The sequence below is a fragment of the Vulpes lagopus genome, chromosome 15 (assembly GCF_018345385.1).
Source record: "Vulpes lagopus strain Blue_001 chromosome 15, ASM1834538v1, whole genome shotgun sequence".
NCBI classification, from domain to species: Eukaryota; Metazoa; Chordata; class Mammalia; order Carnivora; family Canidae; genus Vulpes; species Vulpes lagopus.
Window position 1 is genome coordinate 44,461,306 of NC_054838.1, and position 24,087 is coordinate 44,485,392.

Here is a 24,087-nt window from a genome sequence, read left to right on the forward strand (position 1 = left end):
TCATGGAATCTGAAAGCATCATTGAATTTTTCATATTCTAGGACCTCAAGACCACCTGTAGGGTGGGAGATTAACTCAGAGGACTCACAAGTTTCAGAAGTGACTGTAATTATGGTTGTGGCTTATTACAGTAGAAACAAGAGAAACCAAGATGCAGGTTTTCAAATTTTTCCTGCGTGGAGGTCACGCAGAAAAACACCACTTCTCCAGCAATAAATTGCATGATATGTGTGGTACTTCTGCCCAGGAAAGCCCACTTAAGGCTCAGACACTATTGCTTTTATTTCTCTAATGAAGGAATTCAAGAAATGTTTAGTATTACAAAATTTTAGTAGTTCAGAAGATGTTTAGAAAAAACCTGAATTGTTGGGGTGGCTGCTCAACAGACACTTTGCACTTGCACAATCAGTCCTGATACTCACCATGAAGCACATTGATTACGTAATCAAGGCAGACTTGTGCAGCAGGATTTAATGCCATAGGCATACAAAACCTTATAATTAGTAACATGGGAAACATTCCAAGAGCCTAGTTTACAGAGGGTAGCTAAAGTTCAGGCCTGCTGTATAAATTTTTTTATAAGAAATTATTTTAATTGAAGGATAATTGACAATACAGTGTTGACATTCGTTTCAAGTGTACAACATAGTGATTTGACAATTCTATATATTATACTCTTCTCATCACAATAAGTATAGTTTACTATACTTACCATACGTTATTGCAGTATTGGCTATGATGCCTATGCTGTACTTTTCATTGCTGTGACTTAGGATAACTAGAGTTTATACCTCTTAATCCCCTTCACTTATTTTGCCCCTCGCCCACTATCCTCCAGAAATGGCAACCACCAGTTCTCTGTATTTATGAATCTGTTTGTGTTTTGTTTGTTAGGGGATTTTTTTTGTTTTGATTCCACATACAAGTGAAATCATACGGTATTTGTCTTTCTCTGGCTTATTTCATTTAGCATAAAACCCTTTAAGTACACCCATGTTGTCATGTATGGCAAGATTTCATTCTTTTTTATGACTGAGTAATATTCTATTATGTATATATGTGTGGAAGATGTAATACTCTGTTATATGTACCATATCTTCTTTATTCATCTATGGATGGATGCTTAGATTTGCTTCCATATCTTGGTTATTATAAATAATGCTTCAATAAACATTGGAGTGCATATATATCTTTTCAAATTAGTGTGTTTTCTTTGGGTACTCAGCAGTGGAATTACTGGATCATATGGTATTTCTATTTTTATTTTTTTGAGGAACCTCCATAATGTTTCCCCAGTGGCTTCCCCAGTTTATATTCTTGTCAACAGTGCATGAGGGATCCCTTTTCACATTCTTGTCAACACTTGTCATTTCTTGTCTTTTTGATACTAGCTGTTTTGACTAGTGTGAAGTGATATCTCATAGTGGTTTTGACTTGCATTTCCCTGATGATTGGTGATGTTGAACTACTCATCATCAGTGATGTTGACTGTTCATGTGTCTGTTGGCCATCTGTATGTCATCTTTGGAAAAATATCATTCAGGTCTTCTGCTCATTTTAATTAGATTATTTGTGGGGTGTTTTTGGTGTTAAGTTTTAGGAGTTGTCTATTTTAGACATTAACCCCTTATCAGATACATGATTTGCAAGTATCTTTTCCCGTTCAGTAGATTGCCTTTTCGTTTTGTTGATGGCTTCCTTTGCTGTGTAAAAGCTTTTTAGTTTGATATCCCAATAGTTTATTTTTGCTTTCGTTTCCCTGATATAAGGAGATAGAGCTATAAAAATATTGCTAAGGTCAGTGTCTAAGAGATTATTGCCTATATTTTCTTTTAGAAGTTTTATAGTTTCAGGTCTACATTTTGAGTTTATTTTTGTGTATGGTATAAGAAAGTGGTCCAGTTTCATTCTTTTGCATATAGCTGTCCAGTTTTCCTAATACCAGTTATTGAAGAGTCTGTCTTTTCCCCAGTGTATGTTCTTTCCCCCTTTGTCACAGATTAATTGATCATGCAAGTTTATTTCTGGGCTCTCCATCCTGTTCCATGGATCTGTGTGTTTATTTTTGTGCCAGTACTGTTACTGTTTTGATTACTATAGCTCTGTTGTATATCTCGAAATCTGGGATTGTGATACCTCCAGCTTTTGTTTAGCTTTCTCAAGATGGCTTTGGCTATTTAGGGTCTTTTGTGGTGCCATATAAATATCAGGATTTTTTGTTCTGGTTCTGTGAAATAATACTAGTTGGTATTTTGATGAAAATTATATTGAATCTGTAGATTGCTTTTGGCAATTTTAACATTTTAATATTTCTTTCAATCCATCAGCATGGTATATCTTTCTATTTTTTGTGTGTTTGTTGAGACATGTTTAAATAATTTTGGTGATCTATAAGCCATTCCAGAATGTAGAGAAGGAAAGCATATACCTCATACTGGGTCTTTTTGTTAACCCAGCACATCCTTGTGATATTACTGTTGCTGATATACAGAACAAAAACGTTGTGTTCTAGCCAATTGTTCTAGTAACTGTAAATGCAGAAATGAAAGGACTAGCAAAATCATACACTATTACATATAATCTAATGAAGGAATTCAAGAAATGTTTAGTATTACAAAGTTTTAGTAGTTCAGAAGAGGTTTAGAAAAAACCTGAATTGTTGGAGTGGCTGGGTGGCACAGCTGGTTGGGTGTCCAAGTCTTGGTTTTGGCTCAGGTCATGATCTCGTGGTGGTAGGATCAATCAAGCCCCTTGTCAGGCTTTGTGCTTAGAGTGGAAGTCAGCTTGAGTTTCTTTCTCCTTCTGTCTCTGCCCCTCCCCACTGCATTCTGTCTCTCCCTCTCTGGAATGAATAAATCTTTAGAAACAAAAACAAAAAAACCTGAAATGATATTAAAAGGCACTTATTTTCTCTTTTCGTATTACATTTGTTATCTAATTATTCCAGATTTTACAGAGAATTGTTCCTTTAATCTGGACTTTATTCTTCTTCTCATAGTCTTTTCAGTTGATTTTTCAGGTTTCTACGTTGTATGTGTTTCATGTCTTGTGTTTTTTCTAATTACACTAGTCTCCTTGCATAATAGAAAGAATAAGCCAACTATATTATAAAATGTATCAGTCTCCTGACTGGGGCCTCTAACATTCTAGGCACTAGAATGAATGAATGGTGAATGAATGAATTAGATTAATAAATGGAAAAGTGTGCTTTGCTTTGAGTAAGAAGCCTCGATTTTTAAAAGATGGCAGTTGTATGGTTAAATAAAATCTTTAATAAAAGATATTTAGAATGTTCAAAGATTTATATAATGTAGGAGACTGGCAGTATTGATGTTTATAAGGTTTTAATAGTTAAACAACACTGGAATAATAATAATGAAATCAGAATAAAAGTCCTGAAACTGGTTTCGGGTATGTGTGTTTGAAACTGGGATGCAGTATACAGTAGCTGGGACACCTGGGTTGCTCAGCGGTTAAGCATCTGCCTTCAGCTCAAGGTATGATCCTGGAGCCCTGGGATCGAGTCCCACTTTGGGCTGCCTGTGTAGAGCCTGCTTCTCCCTCTGCCTACGTTTCTGCCTCTCTCTCTCTGTCTCTCATGAATAATAAATAAATAAGAAAGAAAGGAAGAAAGAAAGAAGAGAAAGAAAAGGAAGGAAAAGGAAAGGAAGAAAGAAAAGAAAAAGAAACTATGTACTAGCTATGTGTTGTGTGAGTAATAATTATACCTGTGCAAATTTGGTATATGATACAGTTGCCATTTGAAGTTCTTCCTTCAATACAAAAGTATCTTTTGTTTCATTTGATTAAATGTAAAAATCTATGAAACTTCAAGTATAATAAAAGAAAATGTAAAGTTTATATATCTTAAAGTTACAGAAGAACATTCTCCTGTATAAAGAACTTGATTTGAAAGATTGTTACAATGATGTGAAAAAATCAGAATATCTTATACCAAAACTTGCAACATCTAAACTTAGAATTAAAGACCAAATAATGAAGTGATGGGGGGGTCTTTTAAGGAATTCAAAAGAAAATTGGCATATATGTATACATATATACATACATAAACTTTTTCATAGAAATGCAAAATGAAATAACCAGAAGTAGCTTTTGTTTCTTAATCAAAATAACAGAAATGCTGTAATTAATAGTGATTATATATTGCCAAAAATACATCTTGTGAAAGTATAAATTGATACAACCCTTTATGAAGGTACTTTGTTTCAGGAGCCTTTCAAATATGGATATTTTTGGACCCAGCAACTTAATTATTTAATTTTTAATTATTGATTATGAGCAGACAATCTAAGATTATCTGATCGTATCAGGGAGTACTCACAGTTTCATAGGGCTAAAGTAAAAAAGAAAACTTAGATAAATTTTTATCTCAATTTATTTTATGCATATCAAAAAAGATTGATTAAAAGAATAACCAAAAATGATAGTCATTATCTCTTGGTAGTAGAAGTATAAGTTCTTTTTGTTGTGACTGTGTATTACTTTTATAATTAGAAACTTTGTGGGAGGGGGGGCAATTTAAAGAATGATTAGAATTTTTCCTATATAGGGATGTCTGGGTGACCCAGTTGGTTAAGTGTGCCTTTGGCTCAGTTCAGGGTCCCAGTCCTGGAATGAAGCCCCAGTCCAGCTTCCTGCTCATCAGAGAGTTTACTCTCTCTCTCTGCCTGTCCCCACTACAAGTTCTCTCTGTCAAAAAAATAAATCTTTAAAAATAGTCCTTTTTTGTGCTTATCTTTAACTCTACAATTGGTTTCTGCATGCGATCTTAATGAAACAAAAGAGATTGATGGTTGATGTACTTTTGGACAGTTATGAATTTTGTATGATTAGTTAAATATTTTTACCATTTTATGAAATCTTTAAAATGTTTTACCATTATAATTTTTTTTTAAGTACCTAGTGTGTATCAGAGACTCAGAAGATGTCTCTAAATCGATTTTTTTTAAAAACAATTATATGGCAGTAATTAACATTTCATTTTTCCCAAAGAATGATTCTCCCCTGAGCCCACCCATATTTGATTTTTTATTTAGATGAGTTTTTTTTTTTAATTGAACTTTTTCCATGTAGTAACATTATTCATGTTTGGATTTGGCAGCCATATTTTCTGCTCTGAAGAATCTTCAAGATAAGATTCGACGCTTAGAACTTGAAAGGATTCAGGCAGAAGAAAGTGTGAAAACCTTGTCTAGAGAAACAATTGAATATAAGAAAGTATTGGATGAACAGATACAAGAAAGAGAGAATTCAAAGAATGAGGAGTCAAAGCACAATCAAGGTTCGTCTAATTATGAAGGAGGTGAAACCTACAAATACACAAAATACAAAATGAAATACACAAAATAAGTATTGTACGATTATTCTAAAAGCAATTTGACATTAGTGTTTTCTAGTAGTCAGTGCCTTTGGGCACTCTGGAATTGGATTATACTCCAGTGCATTTTGAAGAACAAGTGCTGATGGTCCTGTTTTATATTTACTGACTAAATACAAGACAGATTGGACTAGCATCTAGAGAGAAAATGACTTAGGTCATCTGAATAGGCTTCTAGAGCTACTGGAAAGTGTTGTATTTACAGTAGAGTTAGTTCCCATTAAATAGCTTGTTACAGCTGTTCTGTGCGTGAGCTAATTTCTGCTTTTCTTACATATTCTCTTTAGAACTGACATCTCAGTTGTTAGCTGCAGAAAATAAATGTAATCTTTTAGAAAAACAGTTGGAATACATGCGCAATATGATAAAGCACGCAGAAATGGAAAGAACGTCTGTGTTAGAAAAACAGGTATGGTGCCACAGATTCGTTTTCAAGAACAGTTAGTTGTGAAAATTAGACTGATCTAAAGATCTTTTTTCTCAGTGAAGACTAATGGTTCTATTATAATAATCATTTTCCCTTTTATCCTAATCACTAATAGTGATTCATCTTGAGAAACAACTACTGTAAGCTTTTGAGGAAAAATGTAACTTGTTTTTTCAGCATAGCTATAAAGAGGTTTCCTTTTTGGATGACCCTCATACGCCCTGCCATATCCTCTCTATACAGCTTTTATAGCTTCTGGCTTTTGAACAATTTTAACAGCCCAAGATGGAAATTACTTGGAATCATTTATAAGGAGGGGAAGAGGATAGTTCAATCTGCCACATGATTGGAAATGGTAAAGCACTATATACAGTAATAATTCTTTTCATTGAGATATTCCAGTTCTTAGGTTAGAAAGCATCTGTAAGAGAAGATTAAAATGTTTTGATTAAGGCAGCCTCAGTGGCTCAGCGGTTTAGCACCACCTTCAGTCCAGGGCGTGATCCTGGAGAATCTGGGATCCAGTCCTGCATCGGGCTCCCTGCATGGAGCCTGCTTCTCCCTCTACCTGTGTCTCTGTCTGTCTCTCTCTCTCTCTCTCTCTCTGTCTCTCATGAATAAATAAAATACTTTTTAAAAAATAAATAAATAAAATGTTTTGATTGATATATCTATTATGCATATATAATGTCCTTTTTTTTTTTTTTTTTTGTATTATAGTCACAGAGAGAGAGAGAGAGGAGAGGCAGAGACACAGGCAGAGGGAGAAGCAGGCTCCATGCACCGGGAGCCTGATGTGGGACTCGATCCTGGGTCTCCAGGATCGCGCCCTGGGCCAAAGGCAGGCGCTAAACCCCTGCGCCACCCAGGGATCCCTATATAATGTCTTTGAATTAGTAACTTTCATTAGTATAAATTTGGTATTTAAGAATGGTTCCAGTACTGGAAATAAAATGATTTATTTTTAAGGGCAGTAACTGTCCACTAAAGTGGTTTGGAGGGATTTTGTAGTTGACACAAATTCCTGGGAAAATTACTATATTTTGTCTTATTCAGATTTTCTGTTAGTATGACACATAACTGCCATAATCTTGTAGATGAAGATTTATTTAGTTTATAAATTCAGGTACTTGGTGTTTTGCCTTTTTACCAATAGATCTCAATTTAGCCTAGTTTAATGGTTTACCCTGTGACTGTCAGGTGGCAGTGTTTTCAAAGCCTTGACATTAAACTTCAAAAAAAAAATAATAGTTTTTTTGCATAGAATTCAGAGGAAGTATAAATGGTAGATACAAAACCCATGAATATTGCCTTAATTTAGATATTAACTGTGTAAGAGAACCAGACTCATTGAAAATATTAGTCCATATATATCTAATAAATCCCTGCTATCCCAGAGTGTAATGGAAGCCTCAGTATATGCAACCAAATGTTATAAAATATATGGTAAGAACAGGATTCCACTTGTATTTTTTTATTTCTCCCTGTGGTTTCATCTTAATATTGTTATCCTAGAATTTCTCTATAGTACCTAAGTGGTTCTATGAAAGGCCAGACAAATATAGTGTATAGCATATGCCCAGTGTCAGTTGTTTTTTGTTTTGTCACATTATCATGCTATGTTTAATACTGTTCCCTAGGTTTCCCTTGAAAGAGAACGACAACATGATCAAACACATGTGCAGAGCCAGCTGGAAAAGCTGGATCTTCTTGAACAGGAGTATAACAAACTTACCACAATGCAGGCCCTGGCAGAAGTCAGTAAATGTGTCTTTTACTCATCAGTGCATAATACTGGTTCTTTTATAAAATTGATCACTTTATAATCCTGTATATTCGACCAACAGTGATCTTGTAGCAAAGGAACGTATTTTTTAAAGAAAAAATGTAAATTTGGAGGGAGTGTTCATATTTTATAATCTTGATGTACATAAGGAAGTAGTTCTTTTTGAAAATGTTGGAGGCTTAAATGGTATTGAGCATCTTTAAGGCTTGTATTACTTGGCTTAAATTGTTCTTTATAGTTTTCATTTCATTTCATAGTTTTAAATACTTGGGAAGTATTTAATACCGCTGAGATTAAGTTCCAAATTTAGCTTCCATGTAGCCTATATGGCTTCATACAGAACTGTGTTCTTTGGCCATAGATTTTACCCATAATTCTGTTCAGCTGATTCACAGCTACTTCACAGATGACATAATGAATCACAAAGGAGAGTGTCATGGTTACTGGCCAGCACAGTGTCATTACTAGAGTGAACAGGCATATGTTTACCATGCTAAAATTGTATAGCACATTATTGTGCTTCTGTATTACAATTTTACATGATGACACAAAGTCTTTTCACTAACCACTTTTAATATTTTTATCACTAGAAAAAAATGCAAGAGTTGGAAGCAAAACTCCGGGAAGAACAACAGGAAAGGAAACGTATGCAAGTTAAGGCAGCCCAGGTGAGTTGCAGTGTCAGCGGGTTGGCTCCTCACATTTCATTCTTCATAAGCAAAAGATTGATTGTGGGCTTCTTAGATTATATTTTGGAAGAGTCCAACATATAAATTGTCAGACATAGATGAATATGGAAAATTATAAACCTTTATTTTTAAAGGGAGAGAGTAAAAGTTGAGCAATTTTTTAGTTGTCCAAATTATGGGGTTTCAATCAGCATTTAAAAAAATCAATAAAAACATAAAAGATCGTATACATAAGATAATAATCATGTAAAATGTCTCACAGGAGTTGCTACTGGAAATGTTTGAAAGCCATCGTGTAGTTTTCTCACACATTTTCCTTTTCCTTGGTGGCTTCAAAACACCAGGACAGAAATTGAAGTAATGGGCTGGCCCAGAAGCTAGTGACCCATACTAACTCAAGAGCTACCATATGAGGGGAGTGAGGTCTGTTTGCTCCTAGTCTTTGATTTATTGGCTATCAGCCAGAATAGATGAGGCAGTGTGAATTCACAGAAACATGGCGTTTATATATACCACCCAGAACTGGGTTTCTAAAAGATACACTAATACTTTTGTTCCCAGTAAGTCGTACAGATAAACACCTAGTTTGTAATTGAAGACTCTCTTAAGAGCTTATTTCTTCAGATACCTCTTATATATTGCCCTCCCACTTCCAAAGTCTTTAAGTATTACATTTGTATGTATCTTTTTTTTTACCCTATTAACACAAGAAGCAAGACTTAACTCTAAACCAGTTAGGAATGGAGGCTGTGCAGTTCAGGCTGCGGCCAGATGCCAGCAGTGCCCCGAGCTCAGTTTGTACATAGGCTTGCAGGACCATAAACATCCTGTTGTCACTTCCACAACTCATTGGTTTAACTTGTTCTCTTTCTATATTAAACCCAGTGTATTTCTTTCTCAAATATTTACCTTCTGATCAATTTGTGGGTTTTGTTTTGTTTTGTTTTGTTTTTCTTTTAGTGTGCTGAGTTATGTAGTCATGTGGCTTTATTTTTGATCACCAACAAATCTTGAAATTACGTGGTTTCTCTGCCCATTCCACTTTAGGGTAGGCCACTTTATTGTGTCTCCATTTCCTCAGTTGTAACATGCAAACTCATGGATTGTGCTTTATATACATTGTGGTGGTGAGTTCTGTTGTATGTGAAATAAAAATAAAGCAAGTTCATTATCTTATGAATTTAATTTACAGTATTTGTGCTTTCTTTTTCACTTAGCAGGTATAAAGAAGGGACCAAATAGTTACTACTGGTAATACAGTAAAAAGTTTTGAGTTCTGATAGTTGAACACCATTATAGTGGAATGACAACGACCAGAGACCGAACATGGTTCCAAGTCAAGCTGACTTTTTTTTCCCCCCTAAGTATTTATTTATTTGAGAGAATCTGCACGTGAGCCCGGGGGATGGGGGTGTGTGAAGGAGGGGCAGAGGGAAAGGGAGAAAAAAGCAGACTCCCCACTGACTAATAGGGAGCCTGACATGGGGCTTGGTCCCAGGACCCCAAGATCATGCTCTGAGCTGAAGCTAGACACTTAACTGAGTGAGCTACCCAGGTGCCCCCAAGTCAAGCTAACCTTAACTTGTATAGTCTGGGGCAGATATTTAACCATTCAGAGCTTGGATTACCATTGATGAAGTGGTCTTCGTTTTATATCTTCCTAGTGTTGGAGAGATCAAACAGGAGAAAAGACAATGAAAGTACTTTAGAATAGTTAAAACTCTGCCACACAAATACATAACCACAACCAGGAAGAACTAAATAAACTGGAAGTTAAAACATTTAAAAAGAAATTGTTCTTTTATGCTATTCAAACTCATTGGCCTCATAGGTTTTCCAGAGTAGTGTTTTTTTTTCCCCCAGGGTAGTAATTTTATGTTCAATGAATCCTGTCCAGTTTACTGTATATAAAGCATTATTAGATGTGTGGGAATGTAGGTGCTCCTGAGGGGAGACATCCCTCCATTCTTTTTTTTTTTTTTTTTAAGATTTTTTTTTCTTTTTGTTTTGTATATTTTTTATTAGAGTTCTGCTTGCTAACATATAGCATAACACACAATGCTCATCCCGTCAAGTGCCCCCCTCAGTGCCCATCACCCAGTCACCTCAACCCCCTACCCACCTCCCTTTCCACTACCCCTTGTTCATTTCCCAGAGTTAGGAGTCTCTCATGTGCTGTCAGCCTCACTGATATTTTCCACTCATTTTCTCTCCTTTCCCCTTTATTCTCTTTCACTATTTTTTATATTCCCCAAGTGAATGAGACCATATAATGTTTGTCCTTCTCCAATTGACTTATTTCACTCGGCATAATACAGTTCTATCTACGTTGAAGCAAATGGTGGGTATTCATCGTTTCTAACAGCTGAGTAATATTCCATTGTATACATATACCACATCTTCTTTATCCATTCATCTTTCGATGGGCACCAAGGCTCCTTCCATTTATTTTTATTTATTTATTCATGAGAGAGAGAAAAGAGAGGAAGAGACACAGGCAGAGGGAGAAGCAGGCTCCATGCAGGAAGCCTAATGTGGGACTCGATCCCAGATCTCCAGGATCAAACCCTGGGCTGAAGGTGGCGCGGCGCTAAACCACTGAGCCACCCGAGCTGCCCACATCCCTCCATTCTTTTGTCTCTGAATAGATTTCTGTGCTTCAAGAATGCAGTCATTGTGGGAAATGTTAGTATTCTCGGTATTTATTTAGTCCATTGGTTCCGAACTCCGTCATAATTTCCTGGGGAACTTTAACAATGAGAAGATCATGACAATCTGAATATTCCTCATGAACTCCAAATGATTTTGATACACAGGCTGGTTTGAAAACCACTATTGTAGACAAATCCACAGGTGTAAATGTTTTTTCTTTTAGGAAATCTGAACATTGGGCAGCCCGGGTGGCTCAGTGGTTTAGCGCCACCTTCAGCCCAGGGTTTGATCCTGGAGACCCGGGATCAGGCTTCCTGCATGGAGCCTGTTTCTCCCTCTGCCTGTGTCTCTGCCTCTGTGTGTGTGTGTGTGTGTGTGTGTGTGTGTGTGTGTGTGTGTGTTGTGAATAAAGATTTTATTTAAAATCTTAAAAAAAAAAAAAAGGAAATCTGAACATTGATTTAGGGAAGGTACCAGTCCTTGTTTGAAATCCCTAGTAATTGGCTTTGGAATTTCTACTGTGTGCATAGGGAACTATTTTAAAACTAATGTAGTTTTACTAAACTTCTGGAGAAAAGGGGCATGGTAGCATTTGCTGTGATACACCTTTTAGTTCTTTCGGACATAAATTTCTGGTTGCTTTTTCTTACATTCTAAGAGTATGAGTTTTTAAATAGGAAGAAATGTATTTTGCCCTCCAGCTGCTTTGTTTCTGGCACTGATGCAATTGCCATGTGTAAAAAAGAGCATATCAAAGCTTTGGTTTGGAGTTATATATTACATTGATCACCTTAGGCTTAATTTATGGAACAACCACAAATAATGGAGCTAAAGGGTTCCAATCAAAAAAAAAAAAAGAAGAAAAATTATAAATAACACCACATTTCAAGATAAAATGAGAGAGTTATATTGATTTAAAATATTTGGCGGGGATCCCTGGGTGGCTCAGCGGTTTAGCGCCTGCCTTTGGCCCAGAGCGCGGTCCTGGAGTCCTGGGATCGAGTCCCGTGTCGGGCTCCCGGCATAGAGCCTGCTTCTCCCTCTGCCTGTGTTTCTGCCTCTCTCTCTGTCTCTCTGTCTCTCATGAATAAATAAATAAATCTTTAAAAAAAATAAAATATTGACAATTTACACAGCTTTTTTCAGTCAGATACTACTATCGGATTTAAATCTCAAATTTAAATAATAGCTCTTATTTCTATAGCATTAACTTTACACTGCTGTATTTTTCTTAGTTGCAGACTGGGCTAGAAACAAATAGAATTATTTTTGAAGATAAGACAACTCCATATGTTCCCAGTGCAAGAAGAATTAAAAAAAAGAAGTCAAAACCACCTGAAAAGGTATGAAAACAGGACCAGTAAGTCAAAGTGCTGATTTATGTGAAAATGCTCATAAAACAATGTGGTATATCAAACTTGGATGAGAAAAATCTCTTTCATTCAATTTCTCCATTGGGAAGCTGGAGATAAGTAATATCTACTTAGAAATTTTTATCTTGATAATATGTATGAAAATTTTTGGAACCGCAAAACACAAATCTTGATTATTCAGTACTGCTTTAATGACCTTTTATTCTTCACATGTCTTTAGACATATGTGACTATACATGCATTACATATATACACACTGTTTCTTTACTGAGATTAATTGCTATTTTGGCAGGTACTATTTTTTCCTTCCTACCCTTTGCTAGGCTAAGGATGCATTGTCAAGTATTATTAGGAGCTTGAGAACATGCCAGTATCGATGAAGCAAGTAGCCCAGCACTAAGCTGAAATTTCAGGCTTGTTGTGTATGGTTAGTTTTTATCACCATGTGAGTAAACTTGTACTTTTTTTCCATTCAGAAAAGTTCTAGGAACTATTTTGCTGTACAACCACATTATAGATTATGCTTGGGGGATATGCCGTTTGTAGCTGGAAAGGTAAGTTGGTCAAAGTCTGAATTTTTTTTTTTCTTTACAACTTAGTTATTTGAGTTAAAAAAACTCCTACACCTGTATGACTGTAAATGGGGAAAACATTTTTCTGCCCTTTTATCAATATGGATCATAGTGATGTGAGAAAGAGATGGAAAGTTTTATGGGACTGGAGGAGCAGGGAAGAGACTAGGGGGACTTTAAGGCAGATAAAGCGTATGTGCAAGGAAATATAAGTAGATATTTAAATAAATAGAAATCACATCCTGCTTGTCCTCACATGCATATTACTTACAGAACTCATTCTCCAAGAAGTAGTTACAAATAGACTTGAATCTTAGATTCCTTCAGTGTCTAAATGTAGAGATGATAATTTTGTCAAATATCAGCAAGTACTGAGTAATTTCAATAAATGCTTAACACTGTGTTAGTTTAGGGGCTCCTGGGTGGCTCAGTCAGTTGAGCGGCTGACTCTTGATTTCAGCTCAGGTCTGATCAGAGCGTCCTGGAATCAAGCCCCACATTGGGCACTGCACTCAGCTGGCAGTCTACTTGAGATTCTCTCTCCCTCTCCTGCCTTTTTCCCACTTACTCCCTAAAATAAATAGATATATCTTTAATATATATATATATATATATATATATATATATATATGTATAAAATTTATATATAAATATAAAATTTATATATAAATAAATATAAAAATATATGGGATGCCCAGGTGGCTCAGTGGTTGAGCACCTGCCTTTTGCTCAGGTCATGATCCTGGGCTCCCTGCATAGAGCCTGCTTCTCCCTCTGCCTGTGTCTCTGCCTCTCTCTGTGTCTCATGAATAAGTAAATAAAATCTTTAAAAAAATTACATCTGATGAGACCTCAGTAATACATTTCTAGGCCACTTTATTTGAAAGTTCCTAAATAAGTTAAAACCTTTCACTGTTAATTTTCATTGTTCTTTTTCTGCTCTGCTGTCAGGGATCCACATGGAACAAAAGAGCCCTTGACTGTAGAGAAATTTTAAAACTTCTGAAAATAACTTTATCTTAATTCTTCACTCCTTACTCTATTCTAGGTTATGAACAAACACTTGTTTTCTTTAGGTATTCAGCATAGGATGTGTTTTAGGAGTTTCTTTACCTCCTCATTACTCTCTTCTTTTCTAAATGTGGTGTGACTAGCACTAAATAGAGACTTTGTCATGTTCTGGGAGTCTGCCAACTCAGCCTAGCATCATATTAATGTTCTGGGAGAAGCCACATCATCCCTTGCTCTCATTGATTTTAGAGTTAGTTGAAGTAACAGGTGTTTTCCTGAGTCTTTGCATTAGTCTTTGTAGGTCCTACATTTGTAGATTTAATTATCTTATACAATATTTGTAAGTAAGTGAGACTCTATAGGAATAGATTCACCCTATCCCACATTGCATTAGAATCTAGTTCAGTATTTTGTTATCCTGAAGTAAAGCCTTTGGTAATTCTCATTGAAGTCATTAACATAAAGGTTGAACAGATTAGGTTCAAAGACCAGTCTTTTCAACCTGAACTCTCCTTCTGAAGTTATTTGTACTCTTTGTGAAATATTTGTGTCCTCAAATTCTGTATTGTGAAGGGTCAGTTTTTATTTTTAATTGTATGTTGTCATAGACCAGTACACTTACAAAATGCAAAAAAAAAAAAAAAAAAGGATTTACTTAGAAAAATGAAATTAAAAAGATATGAAATACACATCCTGAAAGCTAACTGTGCTTTTAATTTATATTAAACTAATGATGGTGGTCATATTCTTTTCATGTGCTTATTTACCGTACATCTATCCTCTAGTGAAATATGTATCTACATTTCTTGCCCTTTTTTAACTGGCTTGTTTTTTTACTGTTAGGTTTTGAGAGTTGTTTTGATATAAGTCATATATCAGACACATAGTTTGCAAATATATTCCTCCAGTCTTTCTCCCTCTTACACTGTTTTACAAAGCAGCTTTTTGTTTTGATGAAATCTAGTTAATTGAGATTTGTGTTTTTGTGGATTATGTCAGGTCTAATATGATCTTTGCCAGGACCAACATTCTCTGGATTTTCACTTATGTTTCATATATATTCTATAATTTTATATTTTACATCTAAATCTATGATCCACTGGAAATGATTTGTATAGACAATATTAGCCTTGTTAAGACAAGGTTTATTTTTTATTCTGTTCCATTGATATATGTGTTTATCTCTTTGCCAGTACCACACTGCTTTGATTACTGTGGCTTTTTATAAGTCGTAACATCAGGGAGAGTGATTATTTATTATTCTTTTTCAAAATTGTTTCAGATATTCTAGTTTCTTTGCCTCTTCATATGAATTTTAGAATAAACTTGGCTCTATCTATTAAAAAATCTTGTTATAATTTTTATTGGAATTTCATTATACCCATAGATCAGCTTAGGAGAATTGATTGTTGAGTCTTCCAGACCATGAGTACAGTATCGCTTTTATTTATTTAGATCTTTGATTTCTTTCATCAGTGTTTTGTGGATTCCAGCATATTGGTCCCTTGTCTTTTATTACATTTATACTCACATAATTGTTTTAGAGCAAATGTAAGTTGGATTTAGTTTTAGTTTCTGTGTGATCATTGCTAGTATATTTAGTTTTTATATGTTGAAGTTACATTCTGAGATTTCACTGAATTCACTTACTAGTCTTAATTTTTGGATTTTTTTAGGATTTTCTATGTAGAGAAGTATGTCATCTGTAAACAGGGACAGTTTTATTTTTTTAATTTGCATTGCCTTTCGTTTCTTTTTGCCTTACTGCACTGGCTAGGATTTTCAGTATTACATTAAACAAGGATGATGAGAGTAGACATCGTTGCCTTCTTTCTGATCTTAAGTCCGGGGAAAGCATTAGCATTCAGTCTCACATGATGTTAGCTGTAGGTTGTCAGTGCTCTTTATCAGGCTAGAGGAAATTTCCTTCTGTTTCTACTTTGCTTAGAGTACCCAGTAAGGCATTGGATTTTTTTTCAAATGCTTTTTCTTCATTAAATGATATGGTTATGTGATTTTTCTTTTTTTACTGTTGAAAGTTACAACATTACTACATTACGTTGATCAATTTTTTAAAAAATAATTGAACTAGTCTTGAATTCCTGGAATAAACCCCACTTGGATACAGTATACATACTTCTTAGTATATAATGCTAGATTCAATTTGCTACCCAACAATAGAAAGTAGAATTTAAAAAAATACATATTTAGCTTAGTATAGTGGTTTCCAAACCTGGCTGGTCAGAATCAACTGGTAGAATTAAAAGTATACATTTCCAAGCCTTGACCCCTGCACTGATCAGGTTTGGAGTCTGCCTAGGACTCTGCATTTTAAACAAGATGTCTAGATTATGCTTATGGAGCCAAGTTAGCCTAGGCATCTGTTTGTAAATGAAATAGCATGCCGAGACCATCGTTTAATATTCAAAACCAGAAATCTTGAGAAGGCTACCAGGTTATTCCTATTGTTATTTATATGACAAGGATGGACTTAGTACATCCTAGTATTTGAGGATAGAGAAATGAATATAATGACAGCCCCTAACACCTGGAAGTACATACACTATTTAGTACATGAAATAAATATGCAAACACAATTGCAATCTATCGTGATAAACGCTATGATAGAAATGTTGTAGGTGATCTTAGAGTCAACTGCTTATTCGGACCAATTCATTACCTGGAGGTTTTAAGGAAGTCTTTACAAGTTAATATATTTGAACTGGGTTTTAAAGAATGGTAGAAATATTGGCCACACAAAAGAAATGACATGTGCAAATAAATATAGTTTATTTAAGTAATGCAGATTTTCAGAGGTAGAATTCAGATTCATCCATTGTGTATAATACCCAGGGCTCATTACATCAAGTGCCCTCCTTAATGCCTGTTACCCTGTTAGACCATCCCTCCACTCCCCCTTCCCTCCAGCAACCCTCAGTGTGTTTCCTATAGTTTGGTGACTCTAAAATGGTTTGCCTCCTTCTCCATTTTCACCTTATTTTATTTTTCCTTCTCTTCTCCTATGATCATCTGTTTTGTTTCTTAAGTTCTACATATGAGTGAAATCAAAATTGTCTTTCTCTGGCTGACTTATTTCACTTAGCATAATACCTTCTAGTTCCAGTAGGGGATGATGGGGCATACATAAAGCCGGGGAATATAAATTGCAGCTCAATGATGAGAGACTTTTTTCCTATGCTGAGGAGTGTAGACATTAGTGTTAGTGGACTTAACATCGAATATTTCATAAGAGAAAAACCTGATACTACAATGAAGATCTTTTAGGATAGCTGATAGCACTATGGAGTTAAGAGACTGAAGACACTGGGGGCAGGGAGGCCAATGGGATCTTCTTCCAATAGATAGTAAGGTGGTTGTAAGGGAATGACAGCAGGGTAGAGACTAAAGTGGAGTATAGATACTTAGAGGTTAAATGGGACTTGGTATTTGGATTTACTCTAGGAGATTTATATCATAAAGCCTTTTTGTGGGTGGGGGTCTTTTAACTCAGATTAGGGAGTAAACAGGAAAACATTTAGAGGGTTGGCTTCAGTTAATTCTCATTTTTCTTCAGTCCACCAGTCCTAGTCATGCTGTGGTAGCCAATGTTCAGCATGTCCTGCATCTGATGAAGCAACACAGTAAAGCCCTTTGCAACGATAGAGTGGTCAACAGCGTTCCTATTACAAAGCAAAGTTCTTCACGAAGTGGTAAAAGTAAGAAGTTGTCAGGAACACCTCCCTCCTCCAACAGCATTAATGAAGAGCTATCAGAAGTCTTACAGACTTTACAAGATGAATTTGGGCAAATGAGCTTGTGAGTTTTAGCTTTTGGTTTTTAAATTATATTTAGTTCTAAAACTTTATATTAACCTTAGTGATTTCATTAATCCTATTGTTAATTTGTTCAACGAATATCTGAGCAATAGTCCTTACACCAACCACTGAGCAAGTTACTAGGACCTTAACAGATACAACTGTTCTGGGGAAAATCTCTCTGTTTTCTAATATTGTTAAATGTTTTGAAGACCAGGGTTTACATTTCAGTCTTATTTCCTTATTTGGGAGCTTGAAATACATTGAGTTTAGTTAAGCTTACATGGTAAGTTAGGATGTGAGTATCTAAGGAACAAGATCCTTTCTTTCTAGGCTTTCCTTTATTCGTGTATCCTGTTCTGGGGGAGGTAGAAATATAAATAACTAGGTCTTTGAAATTAAGAACTCCTTTTGCATTTGCCTCCAGTGCCTTTCTTGAATCTTGTTTCTCTTTACAAAATTGAGTCATTTTTTATTGCACACAGCAGTGGTCCCATGGTGAGTAGTGGGATGTGGTGGACCTAACCATGAAACAGAAAACTTAACCAACCCCTACCTTTATTTTCTATATAGTGATCACCAGCAGCTTGCGAAACTTATCCAAGAATCCCCAACTGTTGAACTGAAGGACAACTTAGAGTGTGAACTGGAGGCATTAGTGGGGAGGATGGAGGCCAAAGCCAACCAAATAACTAAAGTTCGGAAATACCAAGCCCAGGTAACTCACACTCGGTTTCCCTTTCCCTGTTGTGAATGATTCAAAACCAAGAACGAGGCAGAACCCAAAAAACCCTTTTCCTCAAATATGTTAATTGATGACCACTTAAGTGTATTACAGATAGGGAACTACAGGAAACATTTCTTTCCTGTAGACACTTAAGAATTGGTGTTAAGTGGGTTAGGAAGGAAGACAGTTTTATAATCTGTGAGAGATTTTACCACCTAAGATACATCTTTCAAATACTTAATATTTTTAATTTTCTTACCTTTATATGAACAAACTTTAACTTCCATGATGAATTTAAATGGTTCTAAATTTACCTTAGTCTTTTAAAAAGCACTTAGAAATTGATTTCCAAAGGAATAAGTCAGATATAAATACGTGAAAAAAAATCTTATATTTATATTTATGTTGCTAATTAAATGAATAGAACAGCCATGTATTTAATATCTACTAAGTGCAGTGGGAAGGCACATTCCAGGGTTTTCATCTGGAGAGAAACATAATGATTCGTGGCTGTTAAGAGAGAGCTGTGACTGCTAGAGGTGGGCTTAAAGACCAGGCGGAGAGAACAGCGGGGCCGGGTGAAGCTCTTCTCTGCCAGAGGTCATCAGTGACTGCAGTGGGCGTGAAGTGGACACATTGGAGGTGTGTTTTAGAAGTAGAAGGATCAGGGCAACTTGCTGCTGAATATCATTTGGAAGGAAAGGATGGCGGTACCACTAATGGAAATGGAGAAAGACTAGGAGCAGAACAGGCTTGGCTGACATTTACTGATTAGTGGCTGTGTAGTAGGCATGATGCTGAGTGCGTCTGAATATGTCCTCTTAATTTTCATGGAACACTTGTGAACTGAGTGTATGATCTTATTTTATAGGAAACCAGGCTAAGTTTCCTGGGAGGTAGACAGATCTTAAAGTGAAATTAAGTAACTCCTGTGCAAGGAAACACTAACCCACTAGTAGTAAATGCAGAGCTGGCATGCAAACTTGAGTGTTTTCAACTCCAAAACCTGAGCTCTGAAGTATTTTTTTGTAAAGTTCATGTTTCAAAAAAGAATATAAGCAAATGATTGCTGTAGAAGTAATGGTCTGATTTGTTTGTTGTACATTAGACTCTATTCTAATGGAAAACCAACTTGGCAGTGGTTTAAAGTACAAGTAAAGCTCTCTAAAAATAAGTAAATTCTCTGTGTGAAATTCTTCTAAAATAGTGAAATAATAAAATCGAAAACTTTTTGTATTATTACCATGTCTTCATCTATTTAGAGCATGTTTTGTTGCCTCTTCAGACTAGTTCTAGAATCACCGTTCACCTCTTCATCTATTAGTATCTGTCCTGTCCTCCTTCACTTATGATGTCAATTTTTTTTGTCTTTTTCATGATGCCTTCCTCCAAACCCTCTTCTGCACTTGGGCAGCACCTTCAGAAACAGCACCAGTATTGGTGTGTTTACTCCTGTTCACTTGTTTGTATGTCATGTTTTTACACACTGAGTGTTAAATGACAGGTACAGCAGATTTTTGAAGGTTTTAAAACAATAAACCCAGAATATATTATTTGCATCTTGGCTTGTGTGAGAGTTAAAAATACCAGTTGTCAGAAGAGAATGTTTTCATTGGCTGCTCCTTTTTCCTTGCCTTGGTTATCTGCTATAGCTGGAGAAACAGAAGATAGAGAAGCAAAAGAGGGACTTGCGAACCACCAGAAGGACTCTTGATGAAGAAGGAAACAGCAGCAGTCGATCCTCTGGAACCACAGGGACCACAAACAAGAAGGACGTTGCCAAGCTGAGACCCGGTGAGAAAAGCAGGAAGAATCTGCAGTTATTGAAGGACATGCAAACTATACAGAGTTCATTACAAAGCAGTAGTTTATGTTGGGATTACTGACTGTTACCAGGTCATAAATTTTATTCAGATAATCTGTACCTCATCAATCAGATTTGGCCAGTTTCCTCTCCAGGTCTCATACTCTCTTTTGGAATTAATGAATAGCAGGTGTGAAGGGGCCCAGGCTTCATCACACAGGCTTCTTGTGTGATGCATCATGACTAAATATTAAACCACCTGAATGGAAACCAGGGGAGTCTTAACAGCTAGGAAGCCACACACTCTGCTTCTTTGAGATGAATTTGCTGTAATGAAATACTGCACTTTGTAAACAAATTGCCAATTTTTTACTTGTGGGTGTGATTTTTTTTTTAATAGTTCTTTACATATCTAAGTAAAATTAGGTTTAAATTATCAAAATATGAGGCTGTCCCATAGGCAGTGTTTGCTTAAAAAGTCTCCTTTTAGATCTTCCCCTGGCACGAACCGCCTGTTTCTCCTTTCCAGTATGACCATTAAATGTACTTTGACTATTGATGGAGGTTTTCTCTATTTAAGTATTTATACATATTTAAGAGGATTGTTTTGCTTTTTGACATTTCAAACACTGATCAGTATTTAATACACTTGTATTGATGTTATCCATCATTAAAAAAATTTAAAGACCCAAGCATTCATTTTAAGTCCATTAACTGCTGAAATTATAAAAACATTTTTTAAAGAATAAACAAATTGTTAATGAAATGAGCTTTTAGAACGAAGATGGAAGACGAAATGTTGTAAAGCATATACATTTGCTGTTTTTAAATACCTGTTTGTAATCATGCTATTCAGTTTGAGGTATTGTGGTTTTCAATCTTGAAACTTAGAAGAACCCTGGACATGGTATCAGTGTATAGTATGAGTGTGGCATTAACTGTACACATGCAGTTTGTCATTATGTTAATAATGTAAATCATAATTCTGCATAGATCAAGACATGTTAACTTTTTATATATTTGCCACTGAAGTAAATAAAGCAGCTTTTCTAAGGAAACACTGAAATTTTCCTTACAGCCTGATAATAAGAGGCTTTATTTGTTGTAATTTCTCCAAAACTGAATTTCTAAATAGGATATTAACATATCAAGAAACAATAAGAATATGTATGACAAAAAAAAAAAAAAGAATATGTATGACATATGCCTATGTCATGCTCACACAGAAACCAAACCAACAAGACTGAACTGTCTCATGGCATAAGAGAAGTTACTCTAAAGAGTACTAATTAACACATTAACCACATGTTAAAGAGATTCCTTTTTATGCCTCCCCTGGGAATGAAGTGGAGTTCTGGGATTTTATCTGGGTATCATCAGCATGAAATGCAGTGCCTATCTGGGTTCTAAATTTGTTAGGCCTTTTAATTGAATTAATTTTTTTTACAGAGTTCTTGATTTAGGTTCCTTCAATTTGGATGTTTGTGAATGTTCTGAAATGTTATGTAAACTTCTCCTTGTGTGTGCAGCTTTATATCTCCATTGAATTCACCACAATGAGTCCACAGACCCAAGGAATCACTGCTCTGACTTGGAAAATATTTCTTGTGTCTTGACCACCATTTCAATTATTAAACTTTTGCTATCGCTGTGTTTGAATTTCAGGTCATTAAATTGTGTGACACCCATTTTGCATTTTAGTGGCTCTGAGTCCTAATTAGAAGTTTAATGGTGCTAAAACCCACCCCATCCCTTGGGTACGAGTCGGATTGTCGACTCCAGCTTTTAATACCCTTAGGTGAGAATTGAAAACAAAATACCAATACTGTCTCAGTCTCCTTATCTGAGAGTTTACAGCAGAGGAGTACATCGTCGTACGGCTGTTTTAAGAGCCTTATTGCAGTGTGTTTCAAATACAAGTACCTTCTATGTTGTAAGACGCTGAGGTGGCTACCAGGCTAAGTAAGGAGGGTATGCTTACTCAGGTAGGTGCTAGACCTCTGAATTATTTCAGCACTTGTGTGATGAATACAATGTGACCGCATGAGCAGTGCTATGAGGACACAGAGGAGGAGGTTAACATCCTGGAGGAGGAAGTGACACTTAGACTCCGGAGAACTAGAATTAGCCATAAGGGAGAATTCCAGGTCAATAGGATAGAATAAAAGGGAAGTGGCCAGATTTTGGGACGTGGGAGAATTGTGACCAGCTGAGTGGCACTGGTACATGAGTTGAGGTATGCAAGTGAGAATGGAAGGATAAGCTGACAAGTTACAGGAGGCTAAAGAGCTTTGACATAACCACATGGGTCTCAGTTTTGTATCCCTGGTCATAAAGGAGAAAGGGCACCTGTACAACCAACAGACGTAGATACAAAGTTATATATAAAACAACTATCAACTCAAATATGAAAGTTGCATAAGCAGAGTTTAATGTAATCCCATTTGTTATTTTCTCCTTTTGTTGTTTGTGCTTTTGGCATTACGTCCAAAAAAATCAATGAGACCAACATCAAGGAGCTTCCTCTTGTTTCCTTCTAAGAATTCTATGGCATCTGGTATTACATTTAAGTCTTTGATATATTTTGAGTTAATTTTGGTGAGTGGTGTGAGGTAGGGGTCCAATTTCGTTGTTCTCTGCATGTATTTCTCCGGTTTTCCCAGAACCACTTGTTGAAGAGACTGGGACAGTCTCTTTCCCTGTCAAGTGTTCTTGGCTCCCTTGTCAAATATTAGTTGACTACATATGCCAGGATTTAATCCTGGCGTCTATTCTGGTTTTGAGACAGAACCATGACTATTTTTATTATTATGGCTTAGTAGTATACAACTGACCCTTGAACAACGGGAGTTTAAACTGGGTAGGTCCACTTACAAATGGATTTTTTTTACAGTATTGTATTTTCCTTATGAGCTTGCCTTTTTTTCTCTCTAGCTTTAAGAATACAGTATATAACACAGAATATGTTTTTTGACTCTTATTGGTAAGACTTCTTGGTCAACAGTAGGCTGTTAGTAGCTAAGTATTGGGGAAGTCAGAAGTTATACTAGGATTTTAAACTGCATGAGGGGTCTACACCCCTAGCGGCCATGTTGTTCAAGGATGCCTCAGCTGTGGTCTTTTTCCTGGAATTGCTTTGGATCCAAAATTTTTGGATTGTTATATTTCTGTGAAGAATGCCTTTGATATCTTGATGGGTACTGTTATGTAATTTTTTGGCATCTAACATCATAGGAGTTTCTTATGATCCTGTGTCTTTCTGTGGTATCAGTTGTAATGTCTCCTCTTTTTCTCCATCTAGCTGTCAATTTTATCTTTTCCAAGAACCAGGTCTTAGTTCAGTTGATCCTTTCTCTTGTTTCTCTGGTCTCTCATTTATTTCTCTTCTTGTTTTACTTCTTTTCTTCTGCTAACTTTGAGCTTAATCTGTTCTTTTTCTATTTTTTTGAGATAAAAAGTTAGGTTGAGATCTAATTTCTTAACATGTTTATTATTATAAACTTTCCTTCTTTCCTTTTTGATTTCTTTGACCTATTTGTTTAGAAGTGTGTTAAGTTCCATACATTTATAGATCTACACACTGTGATCAGAAAAGATAATGTGATTTCAGTCTAAACTTGCTAAGATTCGGGTCCTATCATGATCTGCTCTGGAGAAGGTGCGTGTGGACTTGAGAACAATGTGTACTCTGCTGTTTGATTAATTGTTCTGTACATCTAATAAGTTTACTTGCTGTAAATTGTGGTTCAGTGCCAGTGTTTACCGTGTTGATTTTCTTAACCCAGAGCCTTAGACCACTAGGCCACATCTCCCTTGTTTTCTATACGGATGAT

General features: G+C 35.8%; 1 protein-coding gene across 1 annotated transcript in view; it reads left to right on the plus strand.

The window, feature by feature from the left end:
* CEP57 (centrosomal protein 57) overlaps nucleotides 1-21,942 on the plus strand; it is a 38,574-nt gene extending 16,632 nt beyond the window's left edge. The window contains exons 3-11 of the mRNA XM_041730785.1: nucleotides 5,123-5,302; nucleotides 5,686-5,807; nucleotides 7,466-7,582; nucleotides 8,202-8,279; nucleotides 12,188-12,295; nucleotides 12,802-12,879; nucleotides 17,483-17,724; nucleotides 18,297-18,441; nucleotides 20,103-21,942. Coding sequence (XP_041586719.1) covers nucleotides 5,123-5,302; nucleotides 5,686-5,807; nucleotides 7,466-7,582; nucleotides 8,202-8,279; nucleotides 12,188-12,295; nucleotides 12,802-12,879; nucleotides 17,483-17,724; nucleotides 18,297-18,441; nucleotides 20,103-20,336 — 1,304 coding nt within the window. The 3' untranslated portion in view covers nucleotides 20,337-21,942. The remainder of the gene's footprint in view (nucleotides 1-5,122; nucleotides 5,303-5,685; nucleotides 5,808-7,465; nucleotides 7,583-8,201; nucleotides 8,280-12,187; nucleotides 12,296-12,801; nucleotides 12,880-17,482; nucleotides 17,725-18,296; nucleotides 18,442-20,102) is intronic.
* Nucleotides 21,943-24,087: the final 2,145 nt, after the last annotated feature.